The sequence below is a fragment of the Heloderma suspectum genome, chromosome 3 (assembly GCF_057233095.1).
Source record: "Heloderma suspectum isolate Gila_16-S chromosome 3, 16-S_ref, whole genome shotgun sequence".
NCBI classification, from domain to species: domain Eukaryota; kingdom Metazoa; phylum Chordata; class Lepidosauria; order Squamata; family Helodermatidae; genus Heloderma; species Heloderma suspectum.
Window position 1 is genome coordinate 322,700,341 of NC_139460.1, and position 19,453 is coordinate 322,719,793.

Consider the following 19,453-nt stretch of genomic DNA (forward strand, 5'->3'; position numbering starts at 1 on the left):
CATAGCTCAATTCTAAACAAGTCTACTGAGGGGTAGGGTGAATAGACCATTTACGCCTGTCATGTTGCATAAATGGGCTTATTTACGGCTGTCATTTGCTTAAAAAGCCCCTTTATGTAAAAGAACAAGATGCCATTTTCTGCAAAATGGCAGCTTGGTGAGGGAGTGGGCAGCCGGGTGGCTGCAGACCGGCCAGTGGCTTATGCCCTATGCCAAACAGAGTCAGGAAGCCAGCAGGGTCCATGGACCCAGGGAGCGAGTGGGTGGATGCCCGTTGGACTCCACCCCCCACCTCCCCCAGATATCTGTGACATCCCTACTCAGGAGTGAGCCCCAGTGCAACAGCTCTCATACCTGCAAAAGCACCACTCAATCCTATGCAAAGTATTTAAAGTTTAATTGCGTTTAAATAGCACCTTATCTCCAGTCACTGGAGATAACAGCAGAAGAAGCTTGCGGGATGGATGGGGAACTCCATAGGGCTTTATCTAGGCCGCACATTGGGGGTTCCCCATCCCTGGTCTAATCTGGATGTTCCCAGAGCACAGGTAGTCATGGCCAAGCTATCTCTGTCCAAGAGGGCCTGTACCTCGTGATGCATCAGTATCAGCTGGTCAAACGTGCTCTTAGCCTCAGAAGCCACTACTTGGGCCCCCAGTGCCAGGGCTGATCTATGTCTATCAGACTGTGTACCTGATCCTTTAGTGGGAGTGAAACCCTGTCTTGAATGGGTTGAACAACCTTTTCCAGAGCAGACAGCTCACCCACCAACTAGCCTGAGCTTCCGTTTATTGGCCCTTATTTACTGCCTCACTGATCCCAGCAGAGATGGGTGAGTTCTCAAAATCTCCCCTCAGATTAACTGGGGGAAATCACACACATGCACGCACGCACGCACGCACACACCTCCCTGAAGCATCCCCCCCCCTCCCCATACAATCTAGCATAGTGAGGCTGCGAAATGAGATTGAAACAGGGCAACTGAGGCAGTTTCTTTGCCAGATTGGGCGTAAAACTTGATTGAAATACATCAAAACTATCAGTCCCATTCAAGTGCACTTGGAATTGCATGGCATGCTCAACAACCTGCTGAAGCTCAAGAAAAACTCTATGCTCCAGTGCTTATAACTATGTCTCTTTTCTTCACAGGAAGACCCATAGACCCCTATTGTCACATCGTATCATTTAATAGCAATGTGATTGGCACTGTGCTTTTGGGGCATGGCTTTTCCATGGAAGATGAGGCCTTCCACTGTCTCATCAAAGGTTCCAAGGCAATTCCGGAATTCTTGGGCAGCTCCTGGGCACGAGCAAGTATTCCTGATATTGCACTTTTTAAGGGTAGAAAACATTTTGAGGGGCTTCAGTGACACAGCTTCTGAGCGGGGAAACATGACCCACTTTATTTTGCAGTGCCACAGTGAAGGCTGGGGCACAGTTGTTGTATAGTAACATCAGAACCTGCCAGCTCCTAGAGCCTAAGTTAGATGATACCAGCTCAAAAGGGGAAGTGAAGCCCCTTCTCTGCAGACCCCAGTGCATGCTGGGACCAAGATGAATTGGCTCCCCCTGTCGAATATCTGTTCTGTAGTCCAGAACAGTGACTACGAGAAATACACAAACACGAGATCTCACTGAACATGAACTCAGGATATGCCCCGAGTCACATGCCTGAAAACAACTCTCTCCCTTGTACTCACCCACCTAACCACCCTAGGGAGTGGACATCTGAAAGGGCCTCCAGTGATGACCTCAGAGTACAGGCTGGTATGGGAAAAGGCAGTCTTTCAAGTAACTTGGGCCCAAACAATTTAATGCCTTAAATGTTAAAAACAGGACTTTAAACTGGACTCAGAAACTCACCGGCAGCCAGTGAAGCTGGCATAGTCTCAGTGTCACATGAGCCAACCACCCAGTCCCCAACAATATCCAAGTGGCCATGTTTCACACCAGCTGAAGTTTCCAAACTATCTCCAAAGGCAGCCCCACATACAGCATGGTGCAGTAGTCCAGCCTAGCTGTCTTCAGGGCATGAATAACTGAGACAAGATCCTCCCAGTCCAGTTAGGTTTGCGACTGGTGTCACACAGTACTCCTGGCTGCCGCCGCCACCTGTGCTTCCCGAGTTAGCACTGAGTCCAAGAGCACTCCCAGGCTGTGCGCTTCAAGGGGGTGCTGTTGCACTCATGTCCTGGTTGTGGATTTCCCACAGGCAGCTGGCTGACCACTGCAGGAACTGAACGCGGGGCTTGATGGCTCATGTTCTTACGTCCTTCAGGGTTAGTGCAACCCCATCTAAGACCAGATGTAGTTCTCTTTCCCAAGTAGTTGATTTCACTACCCACATTACTTTGGTCCTATTTGGATTAAGTCTTAGCTTGTTTATTTATTTACTTTATTTTATTACATTTATATCCCGCTTTTTTCCTCCTTAAGGAACCCAAGGCGGCATACATAGTCCTACTCCTCCTCCATTTTATCCTCACAACAACAACCCTGTCAGGTGGGTTGGGCTGAAAGTCTGTGAGTGGCCCAAAGTCACCCAGTGAGCTGCCATGGCCGTGTAGGCACTAGAACCCAGATCTCCCGGCTCCCAGTCCAACGCTCTAGCCACTACACCACGCTGGCTCTCAGCCATCCCGAAACTGCCTCCACAAACCGGTCCAGGCATTCAACAGCCTCCCTACTCTGCTCACCCCTTGACCAGGTCACTGCCAGGTCACAGAAATGGGCACACCCAGATTTAATGCGAGGGGAGGCCCACACTGCAGCAACCGCGCGGGAGCCCCATTTAAGGAAAAAAGATGCGCTACAAGGACTTTCTGAAAACGCACCTTCTCCAGAGGGAAGCTGCGAGGTTGCTGCGGATTATTGACAACATCATCTGTCATGAACGACCCTGATGTGCTGTCACTCCGCACTAAATCGGCCGTGTAGATTGGGCCTTAGCCTTAGTTACCTTGTGACAACCCCCCCTGCTGTTTCAGCAGTTGTGTCCTGGACACTGGCCCCCACACTAGCCTTCCCTCATGGACAGAAACCTGAATTTGCTTGCAAGCTTGTATCTCCTAGTCCACAAGCTCCCGTGATAGTGGGAAAGGAACCAAGTACCCAGATGCATGTGATCTGCAACATCAACAGCTAAGCTGGCTTTGACTGGTTTCTTGGGGACTGCAGACTTCTCTTGTAGACTCCCCCACCCCACCCCACCCCACCCCCAGGGCTAACTGACATCCATGGCCCTGTGGGGAAGAAGAAGGAGCGAGGGAGCAGGCAAAGGGAACATCAGGGCCTGCTCCAGTTGGACTGCCCCTCCTTTGGGAGATGAGAGGGGGGAACAGGGCCATCCCACCAGCTCTGCTGCAGTCTGCCTAATTCTTTTTTCTCCCCTCCCCATTGCCTTTTCCTTGTGTGTCGTGTCTTTTTTAGATTGTAAGCCTGTGGGCAGGGACTGTCTTCTTTGTTCATTGGTTATAAGCCACTCCAGGAGCCTTTTCTGGCTGAGGAGCAGGATAAAAATACAATCAATCAATCAATCAATCAATCAATAATAGCCTGGGATCTTTGGGTTCAGCCAAAAGCGTTCTATTCTATGGAGTACATCCATGGAACTCTGGCTTTTAATATCCTTGGGCCTTTGTGCTTCTGTGCAGCTTTATGATGCTTTTCCCGGGCTGATGAAGCCCCTGCAACCTATTGTGAGCAGATGGATGGAAGCACTGGCTCACTGGAAGGATCTAGAAAGGGCTGTGAAGGAGGAGATCGAGTTTCATAAAAGGAGCCCGTCACCCGAAGAGCCTCAAGACTTCATTGACTCCTACCTTGCTCAGCTGGAGAAAGTAAGCACTAATAATCTGATTCCACTTTACAATAGTAGAGAGTTTTGCTCACCAATAAATGGACCACAGGCAACAACAATTTGGGGCTGTTCACACAACGCTCTAACCCACATGCAGTGGTTGAGCATGGGTTGTTTTGAACTTTGGGTTGTTTGTTGAACCATGGGTTAGCATGTTGTCTGAATGCAACCAGGCTTGTTAACCATAAAGTGTGGCTTATTTTCTCAAACAAGCCACTTTGAGAAGCCATGGTTTGCTACTGAGTTGTTCAGGGTGGTTAACAAGCCACACTGGCTACGCTCAGACAACAAGATAACCCACCGTCCAGAAAACATGCTGCATTCAGGCAACATGCCAGTCCACTGTTCAACACACAAACCATGGTTCAAAACAACCCACACTCAACACTGGGTGTTGATTAGAGTGTTGTGTGAACAGCCCCTTTGACTCATGGATGAAACGTGGCATCTTTGTTCTAACGGGTTTCCCTGTGGGAACTCTTGGGGTATCATCAAGGCCATTAAAATTCCAAATACTGGGGAAACATGTCAAGGGATTATTAAATACTTTTCCTTAACTGGATTTTGGATTGGATATCCAGATACTTAAAGCTATCTAGGCAATGGGATATGTCTCCTTGGATAGGAGAACTACATATTAATGAAAAGTAAAGACACTGGCAAAGTTCTCTTGAGCCAGACACTGAAACAAACTGCGGGGGGGGGGGGGGCTTGTGAAAGCCTGCCTCGAGCAAGACACAAGCTTTTAAAAGCCCTGAATTTTTCTCCAGCTCCCCTCGCAGAGCTGTTCCCACCAACACCCAAAACATACTTCCCCACTTCCCCTTCTTTACCTTTAAACAGAAGCAGTAGCAGGGGTGATTTTACTTCCTTCCATTCGCCGCCCCCCTCCATCACCCTCAAGCACTGGATAATACCGCCAATTGAAGAGAACAGAACAGAACTGCAGGAGATGTACAATACATCTCGGTATATCCTTCACTGACTTCTTTCATACATTTCTTTCTCAAGGAGTATCATGTATAAAGCCCAGTCAGTTTCTTACCCTACTTTTCCCTCTGCAGAGCAAAGATGATCCCACCTCACCATTTACAGAATCCAATATGGTCCAAGTGGTCATAGACCTGTTCCTAGCAGGCTTAGACTCAAACGCCATTTCCTTCTACTGGGCACTTCTCTACATGATGGTGCACCCGGAGATACAAGGTTTGAAGGATACATTGTATGTGGCTTCCCCCCTCCACCCGCCTCATAATTTAATTTCTAAAAATTGAATGAATGAATGAATGAATGAATGAATGAAATTCCAAGCATTTGACAGGAATGTTCAAATGACACAATGGAGTATTGGGGCACGAGCTCCCTGGTCCAGTTTTGAATGTTTGTGCCTGTTCATGGGCTCTAGGAAGAGAGCAAGAGATTCTGCCAGTGTCCCATTACCCCACTGCCTAACAGTCACCCAGCTTGGACTAAAAGAAATAGCCTTGGATTCTGAGCTGAGAACCCCAAGATGGCTGGCCTGAGCAACATCAACATTCATGCTAATGTCTCCTCTTGGACACCAGCTATTATTCTGACTGCCACACTTCAGAACAGTGTAGCAGCAATAAAGTGCTCAGGTTTGAGTCTTGGCAGCCAGAACTGAACCTGAGGCCTTTAGTGCTTTATAGCACAGCAAGGGAAGGTTTCAGGAAGGTGGGAAAGAAAAATGGTGTCCCTTTTCCTTTCCCTCCTGAACCCTTCCTCCCCACCCGCTTTCACTGGTCCCCAAACAGCGCTACAAGGTTCATGTTCCAGGCTGACTGGAGCCCTTGAACAGGGATGGATGAATCAATGTGTTTCTGGCTTATGTCACTTTTGTATGCTAGCCAAGTCATTTTGACACCTGAGGCAGAAAATCCCACAGGGAGAATTTTCACTCCTTGGCAATGAAATACTATATTAATACATTAATAACTAACAATTTGTTGACACCTTGTGACACCTTGAGATGGCAACCTCATTCTGCCTAATGGTAGGGCTGGCCTTGAATCTGGGATATAGATATTTTATTTATTTATTTATTGCATTTATATCCCACCTCTTTACCTCTGTAAGGAACCCAAGGTGGCGTACATAATCTTCCTCCTCTCCATTTTATCCTCACAACAACAACCCTGTAAGGTAGGTTGGATTGAGAGTCTGTGATTGGCCCAAAGTCACCCAGTGAGTTTCCATGGCTGAGTGGGGACTAGAACCTGGATCTCCCAACTCCCAGTCCAGATATAGATTTCTAAACATATTGTCTTTAGAATGCTCTTTAAAAAAAGATTGTTTCTCAAAATATTAATTCTTAAACATGTTTTTGTACATTTTATGACCCCAAGAACTGTGTTGGAACATTTGAGGAATATGAAAGCCAGTGGATAACTAAGCCTGCAATCCTATACACACTTGCCTGGGAGTAAGTCCAATAGAACTCAGTGGAACATAGTTCTGAGTAGACATAGGATTGCACTGTAAATTTGCATGTATACACAGATGAGGTGGGCAGGTGCGGATGAAGTCACTCCATCAGAATTCTCACAGATCAAATTCCTCCAGCATCTCTGTATCAGACCCTGTTGGCTGCAGGTTATTTCTTGTTGCTATGGTAACCAGGTGCAAAGCAAGATAGGGCTTCTCCTGTACCTTTAATTGTTGTACAAAATTACAAGCATCATTGTGATGCTCAAAGAATACAGTCTTTGTGAATTCTGATATGAACTGACCTCAGAAGAAGAAATATATCAAGTTACAAAAAACCCTAAAAACATGCAAATCTCCAGGACTTGATGGGCTTCCAGCAGAGTTTTTATAAGTCTTTCAAACATCAGTTGCTTACACCTCTTACAAATCTGTTCAATCATGTTATGACAGGAGGCATAACTTCAAGTACATGGTGTGATGCAAAGATCATAGTCATACCAAAGCCAGATACGCATCCAGCTGCTCTAACATCTTACAGACCAATATCTTTAATTAATCGGGATTCAAAGATTTTTACTGTGGTTCTTGCTTGAAGGTTGAATACATTAATTACTTAATATATTCAACCAGACCAAACAGGTTTCATCCCACACATTCCATGCATTTGGCAGATAATGTGTGATGAACCATAGACCTTATACATAAAGTGAAGATGGACAAAATTGCCATGGCAATTTTGTCCCTTGATGCAGAAAAAACTTTTGATTGCATTGAATGGCCTTACCTTAAATTCCTTATTTTTGAAAATGGGTTTTGGCTCAACATTTATAAGGCTGTCACATCCAATTATCGAAGTCCTCAAGCATTTATCTCTGTTAATAATCAAAATTCAAGGATGTTTCAGTTACAGAGGGGTACAAGGCAAGGTTGCCCATTGTCTCCTTTACTATATGCAATTTCAGCTGACTAGCCGCAGGAAGGTGGAGCGGGGCGGGGGGAGACACCGGCTGATGCATAGGAAGCATCAGAATGGCACTTCCACCCTCCCCACTCCGGCACGTCCCCAAGAACACCACATTTTTGCCACTCCATGCTCCTCTTCCAAGCGCAGAGCATGGGGCCGTTCCGCGCTGCCTATGAGGCGGCGCGGGAGGGGGTGGGAGTCAGTTCTCAGGGAACCGACCTCGGAGCACAGGCTCCGAGGTCAGTTCCTGGGAACCAACCTATCCTATGGCCGTCTAGCTACTGACTAGCAGCCATAGGATTGCACCCTTAGCTGTTGAACCTTGCCATTGCTTTTTGTGCTAATCGGTGTATTTAAGACATACATGTTTGTCATACAGAAGATAAAGAGAGCTTGTTTGCAGATGATATTTCCCTTTATGTAACAAATCCAATATCAGCACTATCAGAAATAATCTCACTACTCGATGATTTGAGGTAAGCTTCTGGGTACAAAGCAAAAGACAGAGATGATTAATGTCAATCTATCTGCAGTTACACAAGCCAATTTAGAAAATAAATGTCCTTTTTGTGGATTACTAAGCCTTGGCGACATTTGGGGATTCATATCTCTCCCTCATGAACTCTCCCTACATGAACTCCATAAACTTAACTGTCAACCATTGTACACACAAATTCATTCCAGTACTCAAATTTGGGGTAAGGATAAGTTATCATGGTCAGCCAGAATAGCTATAGTAAGAATGAATATCTTGCCTAGACTCCTTTTTCTTATTTCAAAAAATTCCACTTCTTCTATCTATTCCAACTCTGGCCAAACGAAACAAACTATTTATTACATGGTTGATTTCCCTCAAAGTTACTGGTACTTTCACCTCATCAACTAACTCTTCCCTATTGGTCAGAATCAAGTCAAGGATGGCTTGTTCCCTCTTGTTCCCTCCTCCATCTTTCAAAGGAGAAACTTGTCAGCAAGGCAAGTCAGGAATTTCCTAGAGAGTCTGTGCTTGGCGGAATTTGTCCCCAAACCGATATCAAGGTAATTAAAGTCCCCTCATCGCTACTACTACATACTTCCCTGACATATCTGCACTTTGCTTTCAAAAACATCACCCACATCTTCTCTTTGGTTGCGTGGTCGGTAGTAGACTCCAACCACAGTATTGTTTTTATTCCTTCATTTATTTTGACCAAGATGCTTTCAACAGGGCTACCATGTTCATTCTCTTGAATTTCTGTGCAGGTGTGTACATTTCTAACATATAGTGCAACTCCTCCCCCACCCCCTTCTACGGCTTCAGTTCTTTTTGAACAAGCTATATTCTTCAATTGCTCTATTCCGTTCATGGGAGCCATCCCACCAAATCTCAGTTACGTATAGCTATTAAGTCATATTTACCTTGAGGAATCAAGAGTTCAAGCTCATTCTGTTTATTTCCCATATGCTGAGGATTAGTATATAGGCATTGAAAGCTATTAATTTTATCCTCCAATGCATAAAGTTGCATTTCTATTAAGAAGTTTAACAGGCCCCACTACAGCTGCTCTCCCAGTTCCTCCTATAGTGCCTTCAGCCCTTATCTGTAGTACTTACCTCTAGACTTTTGTCTCCATCCCCATAAGATTCAGTTTAAAGCCCTCCTGATCAAACTCCCCATTCTTCAGGCAAACACATTCTTCGTGAGGTTCAGTCCATCTCCTGCCAGCAACCCTTCATCCAGAAAGCATAAATCATGGTCCCAGAAACCACATATCTCCTAGCCTGTTGTTCACCTGCAGAATTCTTCTTTCCCTTTTTAGTCCTCTTCCATGGACTGGAAGGATGGATGAGAATACCACTTGAGCTCCAAAAGTTTTGAACTTCCTTCCTAGAGCTTCATAGTCTGACACAATGTGGTCTTTGTCACCACACGGATGAGCAAGAGGGGATAACTAACATGGACTTGATGAGTCTCAGCAGCCATCCCATCACATCCCCAATCTGTGCTCCTGGGAGACAACATACTTCTCGAACGAACGGATTTGGCCAGCACACATCTCCTTCTATTCCTTGCAGTAGGGAGTCACCAACTATAACCACCCGTTTTTTCTTCTTGCTGCAGGGGGTGATATCAATATCATCCCCTCTGTTCTGTAGAGATCCAGTATCTTGCGTCCTGCCATGCGAGGTCTGCTGTAAATCTTCCCCTGAAGGCTGAGAGCCACTCATTTCTGCAAGATCCTTAAAGCGGTTTCTTACTTCCCCTGGTGCAGAGCGCCTTCTGAATCTCTTCCTCCTGAGCATCACTGTTGCCCGATGTCAGGGTGGACACTAAGCCCATAGAATCCCAGAGTAGTTCTGATTCTGAGGAACAGCAGCCGCTCCTGGGAGAGGAGCACGCTCATCCTTCCCAGGGCCAACAGCTGGCAGGGATTCCTCCCACCGGCATTCCTAGCATAGATAGTAGTCCCGGGAGTGAGAGAGCATTGGAAGCAGACTTGCTGGACATGCGACGCCGACACAGGGAGCGGCACCAAATGGAGGGCACGGAAAGGAGGCGTAGTGCCCGGTTGGCGCGCAAACAACAGTTGTGCCCAGAGGATCCAAGGGAAAAGGGGAGGGACTCTCCCTGCCAGTGATTCTCCTTCAAACAGGGACCAACTGTCCCAACTTAGGGCATAGGTACTCTGCTGCTCATATCTAGTTGCCAACGGTAGAGTTGTTAAGTTGTAAAAGAAGAATAAAGCTTTGAAAGGAATCCCTTTGTCTGTGTCTGGACTTGGCTACTGGATTAGACTGAGAGAGGCCTCCAAGGAGCCCTTGACACCCATGCAGGTTGTTCCTCCTCTTTTGTTCCTCCTGCTCCTCTTTCTGAGTGGTCCTCGACAGTTGTCCTTCCAGCACCTCCGGTATTCTGCCAAAGAATACCAACAGCCACTTGCTGTTCCAGACCTCTTAACTTTTCTTCTAGTAATGCAGCCAGCTTGTACTTACTGCAAATGTGCACCACATTATCTTCAGGCAGGAAACAAACCTACTGAACCAGTTGGTTACCCATGAACACAGTTCACAGAGAAAAATCAAAGCTAACAAAAGGTTTAACTAGCTGCGTTTAGAAGTGTTACATTTTTTATATTTACAAACCTTCCTTAAATACAATGTTCTTGGTGTAAACTCCAGGGTGGCCACTGTAACATCCTTGTTCTGGACCATCAGTGACTTGAATCTTGAGGTTTGCCAATGAGTGCACACAACTCATGGCAATGTAGAGTTGTCCATGGCAGAAGACAGGTTAAGCAGATAGATGCCAACTTGGTCCACAGTCTGTCCCTCATTTGTATACAGGCCATATGTTACTGGCATACCATTGTACTTTCGCCTGCACCTATGTTTATAAAGGTGTACAGAGACTTTTGAGCCTCGTGTGGCGCAGAGTGGTAGGCGGCATTATTGCAACTGAAACTCTCCCCACAACCTGAGTCGATCCCAGCGGAAGCTGGGTCCAAGGTAGCCGGCTCAGGTTGACTCAGCCTTCCATCCTTCCGAGGTCGGTAAAATGAGTACCCAGCTTGCTGGGGGAAAGGTAGTCACGACTGGGGAAGGCAATGGCAAACCACCCCGCAATAGTCTGCCATGCAAACGCCAGCGCAAGCGGCGTCCCTCTAGGGGTCAGTAATGACCCGGTGCTTGCACAGGAGGAACCTTTCCCTTCCTTACAGAGACTTTTAAATGTTACTTTGTTAAATTTAACAGCCAGAGACTTCCTTTCTGAGCAATAACTAACCTTTGACTGGATTACTTTTAACTGTAGGTGTCTCTTAATCCCTTCATGATTTGTTTACAGGCTGTCTGTTACTGGCATATTATTGTACCTTGGCCTGTACCTGTGTATATAAAGGTGTACAGAGACATTTTTGTGTTCATATTTCATTTTGCTCTAATTTGCAATTAATTATGTTTGTTTAATTATACTTGACATTTTTTATATTAAAAACAAAACTTTATAGTACATTGTTATAGAAGATAGCCTAATCCTTAAAAAAAGAGCTTTATGGACATAAATAAACTCTTGACTTTGAATTACAGCGAAAAATGTTGTTATTTGTGGAATCTGCATATCAAGAACTTTCCAATAAGTGTGTTTCATGAGAATTGGTCAACAAGAAGGCAATCAAAAAGGGATGGCCAACTAACCCGTAACTTTGAATTACATATATAAAGAGATACTTTGTAGGTCCCACTACTGAACTGTATGCATCCGTTTTCTCTTCCTCATGGGTCTTCCTACTTCTTATTCCCTTAGCAGCTCAGTTGATGGTCCCTTCTAAGCACTGTCCACTTATAGGGACCTTCTCCTTGATCTCCTTCATTGAACCCTGCTGCCAAACTCCTGCTTCCTCTCCCTCTTTGCTTGTTCCCAGGGAACTGGCTGGCTAGTATACCTTCTGGATCTTCTGATTCAGCCTATATACATGAATTGTGGGTTGATATGACTGATCAGCCGCTATAAGTGTTTCCTGTAACAATGGAGACTCTGAGGCTGTAAAAGCGGCCAGACCAAGCCCAAATTCCAGCAACTGCTGCAATTGCAAGTATTGCCATTCAGCCATAGCAGGTAAATTGTATTTAGCACGCAAATCAGAAAATGACAGAAACTCGTCATCCGGACCCAATAATTGATCCAGGGTAAAAGGTTCCATAAAGGCACCACCAGAAACAATCCCAATGAGGAAAATAGTGGAAGACAACGGAAGAAGCCAGTGTGGCTGCACAAAAACTTAGCAACAATCTGAAAATCAAAAAGGACACATATAGGAGGTGGAAGGAGAGACAAGTCACTAAGGAAGTGTACAGGCAGATAACCCAGAATTGCAGAAAGGCTGAAGCTCAGAATGAGCTGAGGTTGGCAAGGGATGCTACCAACAGCCAAAAGTACTTCTTCAGATATGTTCGAAGTAAAAGGAGAACAAAGGTAATGGTAGACTAGTTGTTCAATGAAGATGGCAAAATGCTGTCAGGTGACAAAGAAAAAGTGGAACTGCTCAACTCCTATTTTGGCTCAGTCTTCTCCCAAAAGAGGAGCTGAGTCCCATGTGGCATATCTGACAAACAGGGTGAAGGGGTAGGAGTGCAGCTTGAGGTTGACAGACAGATGGTGAGGGAATATTTACGCACCTTAAATAAGTTTAAGTCCCCAGGTCCAGATGAATTGCACCCTAGTGTGTTGAAAGAGCTACAAGATGGAAACTCTGTCTGTTCTCTTTGAGAAACACTGGAGAATGGGGCATTTCTATACCAGCCTAAAATCCTGCATTTAAAACGGGGCTTTCTGCTTCCATTTTAAATGCAGGATCACCAGTGACTCCCTTTACATGCGCTTCCTTCCCCCTGCCCCCTTCTCCCTGTATCTGAGTCTTCCATTATCTTTCATTGATCTCGCTTCTCTTCTTGCCGCTTTAACTCTTTTCACAGAGGAAACTGAAGCGGAACACAGCGGGGTAATTTGATAGCTCATTATCTGCAATCTATTGAAAAACGGAACAAAGGGCATTTAGTGCAGGAGGGTCATGGCAGGGTCAGGGCGTCATGTAAAGAGCCCGCAAACTTCCATGAAGGAGCAATCTCAATCACAGGATAAAAGCTCCGTGTGATGAAGCCCTGGGTGAAGTACTGGAGGAGGGCAAATATTGTCCCTATCTTCAAAATGACAAAAGAAAGATCTGAGGATTTAAAAAAAATATTTAAAATATTTCTTGGCCGCCCTTCAGGGCAGGAGCCCTCCCAAGGCAGCGTACAACAATAAAATTCACATAATAAAAACTGACACAGTACAAAAAAAGTAGAAACAGCAGCAGCAGCAGCAAACATCCTTAAAAAGAACCATCTGTCAGGGATGGTTTAAACTGGATTCCTGCACTGAGATGGCCTAAATGGCCCCTTCCAACACTATGATACTGTTACTAACAGACGCCATATGCTGGCATTACAGTCCTGTGAGGAAGAGAGCAGAGGCTCCCTCACTAGCCCTGTCCTTCCACACATGCACACACACACTGGCCCTGCTCACCTCCTGCCATCCAGACATTTGGGGGCGGGGGGGAGAGGTCTGGATTGGGGAGACTACTCCATGTATTGGCTACCTGCATGATTTAGAACCCCGCAGGGCCCCTGTTCAGACCTTCCTCCCCAAGACGTTGATGGACCAAGGGGTCGGGTCACCAAAACGTGTATGTTTGAAAAATGTGTCAACATTTCTGTGTGGGAAAAACAGCCCCATACAGAACCAGGATGGAATGAGCTTGGCAGTGGAAAGACGAGAACCTTGGCATGATTGAGCTTGACGGCTCTGCCCACCCCTAGGTCAGGAGGTTGTAAACTCTGGTTCAGGCTCAGGGGCCTTCAGCTCAGGGAGTTCCAGCATCTTGGTTCCAGGAGTTCTTGGGAGTCGTGTTGCCACATCCCTGGGCACCTCACACTTGGGCAGGCAAACATCTAGAAATTATAAGAAAATAATGACTACAACAAATAATGGTTTGGATGTATCAGTCAAGGGAATAACATAAGCATGGTCAGTCATATGTTACAGAATCCGTTAATGTCCAAGGGCTGTCTCTTTTCTCTGGCAGAGCGAGTACAAGAGGAGTTGGACACGGTCCTGGACCCATCCCATGTTATCTGCTATGAGGACCGGAAAATCCTACCTGTTACCAATGCGGTGCTACATGAAACCCATAGAATGAGCAGCAGCAGCGCACTGGGGGTTATACACAAGTCTACCAAGGACACCACCATACAGGGTTTGCCCATTAGCAAGGTGCATTTAATGGGAGCTTGCGCTCTGTGTCATTATCATACAAGATTGTTCTAAACATCTACTTTTGGTTGGAGTGCTCTTTATCCTCTTAGGCCCCTGGTCAGCAACTAGGATACAGGATGGCCACTTCAAGGTGAGGAATGGAGGATGGAGGCCCGTCTCCCCCCATCCACACTCCCACAGAGAGGGCTGACAGCAGTTCCTATAGCTGTGGACATCAGTAGGTACACATAAGCACAATGCACACTTGACCAGGAGGGTCTGCTGCATGCCACTTCAGTTACCCTAGCAGTACAGTAGGAGAAGCCACAAACGATGCTGCTTCACATTGCCCATCCCTTGTGCCAAAGAGCCCATCTCTTAAGGAGGCCATTCACAGATTCTCAAAGAAGATGACATGGGTTGCCAAAAAAGCAGACAAAAGAGGACTCTGATTTGCATTTATATGTATAGATGCTAATTTAGAAGTTAATTAATTATAGATGTTCATTTAAAGTTGTTAATTAAAGTTTAATGTTAACTTTGATTTAGTGTTAATTTAAAGTTAATTAAATTAACATCTAATTTAGATTAGATTATAGATTAATTATAGATTAGTGTTAACATTAATTTAATGTTAATTTAAAGTTAATTACATTATAAATTAATAGATTATAGATTAACGTTAACATTATGTTAATATTGGATTATAGATTAATGTTACTTAATCTATTAATTAATAAAGAGATTAGAGATTAATATTAACATTAATTTAATGTTAATTTAAAGTTGAACATGTAATTTATATGTATAGATGCTAATTTAGAAGCAGCCAAAAAAGCAGCCAAAAGAGGACACTGATTTGCATTAAAGCTGCATATGTTAATGTAATGTTGCTTGTGTTGATTTATATGTATAGATGCTAATTTAGAAGCAGCCAAAAAAGCAGCCAAAAGAGGACACTGATTTGCATTAAAGCTGCATATGTTAATGTAATGTTGCTTGTGTTGATTTATATGTATAGATGCTAATTTAGACAAAGTTACTGTGAGTTAAATAGAAATCTGTAGTGGGGAAGACTGTGACCAGGTGACCTGTGTGGCTACTGCTCAGAGTGCTGCCCGGGTACTAAATACTGATGAGCATCTTCAAGGCCACTGCTGTACCTTCTTAGGGGACTTCCTCTTTCAAGCAGACTTGGAGTAGCGGCCCCTCAAATAGAGGATTGTCCTCTATGAAGTAAAACATTTGGCCACCCTACCAACCTTTCAGTCTCAGTCTCACAGAGTATAATTTCCTTGTAGGGCACGGTCGTCATTCCAAACCTGTTCTCTCTCCATTATGACCCTGAGGAGTGGGAGACCCCACGCAAGTTCAACCCAAATCACTTCCTGGACGCAGATGGGAATTTCATGGGCAAAGAAGCTTTCCTACCCTTTTCAGCAGGTAATACAATCATATTTCACTTCTATTCAGGGCTGGGTGGGATGGGACTTCAGTGCCTAGAATATGCTGATTTCCCTTCCCCAATGACTTGCAAGGCTACAATATATTATGAAAAATACTGTTTAAAGAGCAAAGTGAGGAAACTGCTCCTAGGGAAGCAAGTCTGATCATTCAGCTCCAGGCCTGCTGTCCTGTCTTTCCATCTCTCTGCTCCTGCCAATAGCAACAGAAAAATTATTCTAGGGACAGAATCGTTTTTTGTTGCTCCAAAAGAGAACGTCCATCAAAAATATATAGGGAGCTGGACACAAAACCTTTTACCAACGTGGTGCTACACGAAACTCGCAGAATGAGCAGCAGCAGCAGCACACTGTCAGGAGCGCCCTAGCTGCCTCTTACAGTCCCCTCCAATAGCCAACTCAAGACACAGATGAAGAGGATTCTAACCAAGGCTTTATTCCTTTACAACTTAATGACTCTTTCAGATGCTAATCGCCAGCGACTAAGCAAGGAACTGCACTGGGGTAGTTAGCAGAGTAGCGTAAGCTCCAGGTAAGACAGTTGGTCCCCGTTTGAAGGAGAAGAGCGGGAAACCTCTGAACTTATGGGCTATGGAGAGGTCCTCCCTCTTTCCCGTAGGTCCTCGGGACGCGACCATTGTTTTAGCACCAAGCTAGCAGAGCGCCTCCTCTCGGCGCCCTCCATCTGGCGCCGCTCCCTGCATCTGCGCCGAGTGTCCAGCAAGACCCCATCCCCCGCTCTCTCGCTGCCAGGGTGACTCTCTCTCTCAGGAATGCTGGCAGGAGGAATCTCTCCCTGCCGCTGTGCCTGTGAGCGATGAGCGAGCTCCTCTCCCACAGGTTGTTGCTCTTCCTCAGAATCAGAACTGCTCTGGGGCTCTATGGGCTCAGTTTCCACCCTGACACACACCAGGGGTTATGCACAGGTCTACCAAGGGCACCACCAGACAGGGCTTGCCCGTTAGGAAGTGAATTTAATGGGAGCCTGCACTCCGACTCAAGTGGCAAATCAGCAAGGGTACCAAGGGTGCGAAGAGGGGCAGGAGTAGTTGGCACGAGAGGGTGATTCACAGGAAGAAAGAGGGGAGAGAGCGCGCTAGGGCTCATCAGTAGCAGGCCAGGATTGCGGGAATGGATGAGGCTGTGGTACCTGGTGAGATGGGTATGTGGAGGGGCTAGCAGAAGCAAATACTCCACAAGCTATAATAATTAAATCAGTTTATATCTGTACTAGTGTGTGATGCTTCTCTCTGTACATTCGCTGCAATGACACAGGGCTACACTCGTAAGCTGCCATCGGTGGGTTATGCATACTCAAAACATCAAGCACAGCTGTGCATGCCTACCTATTTGCTTTCGCATGACACTGTTCTTCATCTTCATCTTGCAGGGGTCCGTGTGTGTATCGGAAAGAAGCTAGCAAGAGCAACCCTCTTCATCCTCTTTGCCAGCCTCCTGCGGGCATTCACATTCCAGTTGCCAGAAGGGGTGCAGGAAGTGAACTGTGAACCTGTCCTGGGGATCATTTTACAACCACACCCATACAAAGCCTGCATCATTCCTCGTTAGACTGAATTATAATCAGCAGCCTAAAAACCTGGTCCTCGGGCCACCGTAGCCATCTTCTCTTATGTTAGCACCATGTCTTTTTTTGGATACTGCAGCAATAAAAACCTGAAGGCATGTTCACACTGCAAAATGCATTTGAAATTTATACCATTTTCACTGCTGTGGCTCCCTGCAAAGATTTGTGGGGAGAAGTGTAATTAGTTGAAAGTATTGAGAATTTTCTGTTTTAGCTTCACTTGTCTCCCTCAGGGGCATTGCTAGGTTCTTAAAAGATCCAGGGCACAGGCCCATAACAAAACTGTGTGTGCGTGTGTGTGTATACATATATATATATATCTCCGAGTCTAAGCGCACGTCTAATGTGTGTGTGTGTGTGTGTGTGTGTGTGTGTGGTGTGCATGCTGTCAGGGTGGACACTGAGCCCATAGAATCCCAGAGTAGTTCTGATGCTGAGGAAGAGCAGTCGCTCCTGGGAGAGGAGCGCGCTCCTCTTTCCCAGGACCAACAGCTGATGGAGATTCCTCCCACCCACATTCCTAGTTTAGTTAGCAGTCCAGGGAGTGACCAAGCACAGATAGCAGACTTGGTGGATGCGCGACGCAGACGCAGAGAGCGGCGCCAGATGGAGGGCGTGGAAAGGAGGCGAAGTGCCAGGTTGGCACGCACTCAATCGGCTGCGCCCCGGGGATCCAAGGGAAAAGGGGAGGGATTCTCCCTAGTCCTTAAATACAGGGGTCTGCCAGTAATTGTCTTTCAAACGGGAACCAACTGTCCCAACTTAGGGCATAGGGATGCTGCTGCTCAGATCTAGTTGCTACCTGTAGAGTTGTTACATTGTAAAAGAAGAATAAAGCTTTGAAAAGAATCCCTTTGTCTGTGTCTGGACTTGGCTACTGGATTAGACTGAGAGAGCCCTCCAAGGAGCCCTTGACACATGCGGTGTGCTTGTGTGTGTGTACAGATTACATACATACATAAGAATTGTGCACTGACCCCCCACCCCACTTCAACTCAGATCCCGATTCAGCGTTTTGGAAAACATCCTGCTTCTGCTTGGGCCAATTTGTAGTTGGACCACTTCAGCTCAGCACCAAACCTGCGTCAAGGTTTGGAAAGATGAGTCTTTATGCTTCCTGTTGACTACTATGGGAAATTAGGAAAAAAAATATAACTTTTTTCTCTTGGTCAGAACTGGAGGATAATTTCAGGCATAGCAGCCCCCTAGAAGGAGATTATACCCGTCCACTGTCAGGGGGAAAAAATAGGTGCAGGGTTTATATTTTGATTTTCTTTTAAAGGGAACTGCCAATAACATTTGTATTACTTGGAAGAAGTGGATAAACATTTCAGGATTCATTGCCTCATCAGAGGAGATCATGTCTGCCAAATCTCAGAATGATAGCCATAAGGGTTTTTGTGCAAGGGTGGCCTTGACATTTTGAGGTCTCCAAAAGAGGACATACTTATCTCCCTATGTTTCTTATGGACCGTTGTTCTGAAAATCACAGACAGGCTAGAGTTGTCCCTAAGTAAGAAACCAGCAAATTTTCAGAAGGATAGATGCAGCAGTTCATGTGGAAGGGGAATTCTCCAATTTGGGGGAGGGAGTGATTTGCTTTCCCTTCCCTTCACCCCTTCCCCAACAGTTTTTGGATAAATTTGTATGAAAATGCACAGGTCATTAGAGGTGTCCCCCAGGCAAGAAACCTGCAAAGTTTCTGAAGGATATACTAGGGATGGGGGAGAATTTCTCCCCGAAACTTTGGGGGGCCGAGTGCCAACGTGTTCGGCCCCCCGAAGTAGTTTCAGGAAGAAATTCTCCGCACACACCCCCGCTCCCTGCACCCCCACCCCCCCCGGGACGGGACTTACCTTTCCCGAATGTCCCTCCCGGCAGCGGGTCCCGGCGGCGGTTTGTCAGGTCTTCGTCAGGGGCGGGGGCGGCAGCCGGTCTTTCGACCGGCTGCCACCACCGCCATTCCAATAAAAGTAAAAAAAAAAAAAAACGCCCCCGTGATAGGCTACATGACGATTAACGTAGCCTATCACAGCTAGATTTACAAAGCCATTCCAATAAAAGTAAAAAAAAAAAAAAAACGCCCCCGTGATAGGCTACATGACGATTAACGTAGCCTATCACAGCTAGATTTACAAAGCCTCCTCCCCGGCCTGAATTTCGGCCGGGCGAGGCAGGAAGCCTCCCCCCCAGCCTGAATTTCGGCCGGGCGAGGTGGGAAGCCTCCCCCCCCGGCCTGAAATTCGGGGGGAGCAGCGAAGCGCCTCCCCTCCACCGCGAAGCAAGCTGCGAGACCAGGTAAGTGGCTTTCGTGCACTCCTAGTTTATACATGCCTGCAAATTTAGAATTACTGGAATT

The 19,453-nt window shown here is 46.1% G+C and overlaps 1 protein-coding gene across 1 annotated transcript in view; it reads left to right on the plus strand.

Annotated features, from left to right (window-relative positions):
• LOC146351727 (cytochrome P450 2J5-like) overlaps positions 1-17,936 on the plus strand; it is a 38,351-nt gene extending 20,415 nt beyond the window's left edge. The window contains exons 4-9 of the mRNA XM_084847692.1: positions 1,150-1,310; positions 3,654-3,839; positions 4,924-5,065; positions 13,877-14,064; positions 15,348-15,489; positions 16,900-17,936. Coding sequence (XP_084703818.1) covers positions 1,150-1,310; positions 3,654-3,839; positions 4,924-5,065; positions 13,877-14,064; positions 15,348-15,489; positions 16,900-17,078 — 998 coding nt within the window. The 3' untranslated portion in view covers positions 17,079-17,936. The remainder of the gene's footprint in view (positions 1-1,149; positions 1,311-3,653; positions 3,840-4,923; positions 5,066-13,876; positions 14,065-15,347; positions 15,490-16,899) is intronic.
• Positions 17,937-19,453: the final 1,517 nt, after the last annotated feature.